At 41.0% G+C, this 2,868-nt stretch overlaps 1 protein-coding gene across 1 annotated transcript; it reads left to right on the plus strand.

Moving 5' to 3' along the window:
* Window positions 1-2,021, plus strand: barx1 (BARX homeobox 1). The gene is made up of 4 exons (XM_012838528.3): window positions 1-271; window positions 1,178-1,466; window positions 1,634-1,718; window positions 1,854-2,021. Exons 1-4 carry the CDS (start codon window positions 67-69, stop codon window positions 2,019-2,021), a joined length of 747 nt encoding a protein of 248 aa, XP_012693982.2. The 5' UTR covers window positions 1-66.
* Window positions 2,022-2,868: the final 847 nt, after the last annotated feature.

A 2,868-nucleotide genomic window follows, 5' to 3' on the forward strand; every position in this document is an offset into this window, starting at 1 on the left:
ATTGATATTTTGTTTTACTCTGAATTTGAAATTGTTCCTGGACCTCTTAGTTGAACTGTTTACAAAATGATGCAGCATCATTTGGAGCTAGGGGGACATTACTATCATCCGGAAGCACATCCAGACCACAGATCCCACCGTTACAGGAGTTTCATGATCGAAGAAATTTTGACGGACCACCATAACCACAAAGTGGCCGCTCCGGCCGGAGAACTCCTCAAATTTGGAGTACAAGCTCTTCTTTCTGCACGACCATACCATAATCATTTAGGTAAGTGTATACCTGTTATTTGCTCAGGACTTATGCACACTTGTTTACCTCGAAGTGTAGCCTGTTTGGAAATGCTATAATAGTTATATTAAGATTTCCAAAAAAAATCAGTAATTCCCTAAATTGCCTGAAACAAAAATACAACCACGCTAATGCATCGTCTCGCTTGAGACCGTGTTCGTGGAACACCATGGAAAAAAATATTAAGAAGCGAGTACTGAGCAGAAGTGTTGTGAGGTAGTTGAAGGTAATCCGTTTATTAATGTTGTTGAGGTATTTGAAATGGGAAAAGGACAACCAAATGCACGCAAAACATCTCAATTGACTTTACGTACACTGTAGGTCTTGCTTATTAATGCTTATGGGTACGTTAATCACACCATGTTTTCTCCTATTATCAAAGATGCCATGGCAAAATAAAGTCACATCATCCAACTTGATTATTGGGGTGATGCTAGGATGGCGGCTACGAACACAGTCTGATATATAGGCTGCCATCCAACAGTGAATTACACAGTAAATAGTAAAAGTAAATTAACGTTTCAATATTGTTTATATTTTGAAAATTAAAATGGCTGGTCATGTCAGTTTACAATAACCAACCACAGTGTGTAGCCTACATGCACTACAACAATTGTTAGGCTTTGGCCTCGTGGTCTGTCACAAAGTCTAAATGATTGTTATTATTGTTGTTATTAATATTATTACTATTATGATCGCTGCTTGTCAAAATTCGATGCAGTGTGGCCGACAAAAGTGTGCGTAAAGTTTCTACCTTGTATGGTAGGATGAGCCTGTTGCACTGTTATCAAGCAAATATATTGGAAACATCAGCAAGCCCCTAAAAATACCTATCATATTATTCATATAAAATGTAAATTGTATACTCTGTTGTTTCACTTGCAGTCTTGAAGGCAGACCAGGCCGGTATCCTGAAATTCCCAATGTCACCCCTATCGTGTTCGCTTGGAGCGCCGCTGGGATCCGCACTGCTTTCCGGAGCTTCTGGCCTGCAGGTTGGTTCGGCCTCACATCATTTGCCACTGGATCTCCATCTGCGCAGTAAACTTGATGGCGGGGATGGTATGAGCAAGACAAAGAAAGGAAGGCGAAGTCGAACAGTTTTTACTGAACTCCAGCTCATGGGCTTGGAGAAAAGATTTGAGAAGCAAAAATATCTTTCCACACCAGACAGGTACGCCACTTGGCTTCGAAGGCATTGCCTTTATATTTCATTTGAGTTGCCTAGGAGTGCTCCTTTTTCATTTCTGTGTCCAGTTCGTGCATGATTACACAGTTGTGTATTTTCTGCAAGGACTCCAATGTGAATGGAATTAACAAGAGGTCTCTCCTTCATCACAGAATAGACCTGGCTGAATCACTAGGCCTAAGTCAACTTCAAGTTAAAACGTGGTATCAAAACAGAAGAATGAAATGGAAGAAAATAGTAAGTTTTTAAACTTGCTGAAAGTCCAGACTACTGTTTATTTACATTTTACTTCAGGCTGAATTCGCACAGCCTTCGTTGTCGTGACGTTGCAGATTTAATAAACAAGCTCTTCGTTTACAATTTTATGCGCAGGTTTTACAAGGAGGAGGACTGGAATCTCCGACCAAACCCAAAGGCCGACCGAAAAAGAACTCCATCCCAACCAGTGAACAACTCTCGGAGCAGGAAAAGTCTCGGGAAACGGACCGGCTCTCTGACAGTTCCTCCTCGACACGCTCGGATTCTAATCAGGAGGAGTAAATGACTCTAATACTGTACAGACGAGAACGTACCGTCAACTCTAGGACGCACTACCGCCTCCGAAATCGATCTGTCGCCTCTGGATGCTCACCCGCAATCGACTGTTGGCACTTAGGACAGGCGGGTTCCGATCAGCCATGGAGGTCTGCTTTAGTTGTAACTTTGCCTCTACTACCGATTCCTTTTCCCAACGAGTGTTCCTCCAGCGACAGGGTGAACAGACTCTCCTGCATGCCTTGTCTGAAGGGAGGGAGCAAAATACTGGTCAGTACAGATGAACTTTTTGTATAGGAGGACACTCATTCACACTCATTGTGCATATAACTAAGCTCAATTGTTATCCTAACAGTATGATTTGATGCAATTAAATATGTTTTCCACAAACAAATCAACCGTTTCCTTATTTGTTAAGCACCAAGTCAAAAAACGCACTCAGTTTCATATTTCAGAGATTATTTCAGGCGTCTCAAAGCACCTGGTAATGCCATCCAAAAACATATAAAAACTGCAATAAAATTGACAATGAGATTGTATCGCATGTCATTTTGATTGATGTGTAGGCCTCTGGTAGTAATACAGGCTATGCTTTTACATCTTCGTGTCTAGCAAAGCAGGGCTCACGTAAAAAGTGAATCACCAAGTTGTGTTATTCAAACCTCAGAAAATACGCTGTATGAAGCTTTTCATATTTTCCAGTGGTAATGAGTTTTTAATGACCCACTTTTTCTCCCAGGTACAGTTCATTAATGCTGAGACAATGCAGGGCCTACTACTGGTAACATAAATCAAATGATCAAAATTAAAATGGTCGTGTGCAACACGAAATTATAGTTTCTGCTTTGTACAA

This window comes from Clupea harengus, chromosome 5 (assembly GCF_900700415.2).
Source record: "Clupea harengus chromosome 5, Ch_v2.0.2, whole genome shotgun sequence".
Lineage (NCBI taxonomy): Eukaryota > Metazoa > Chordata > Actinopteri > Clupeiformes > Clupeidae > Clupea > Clupea harengus.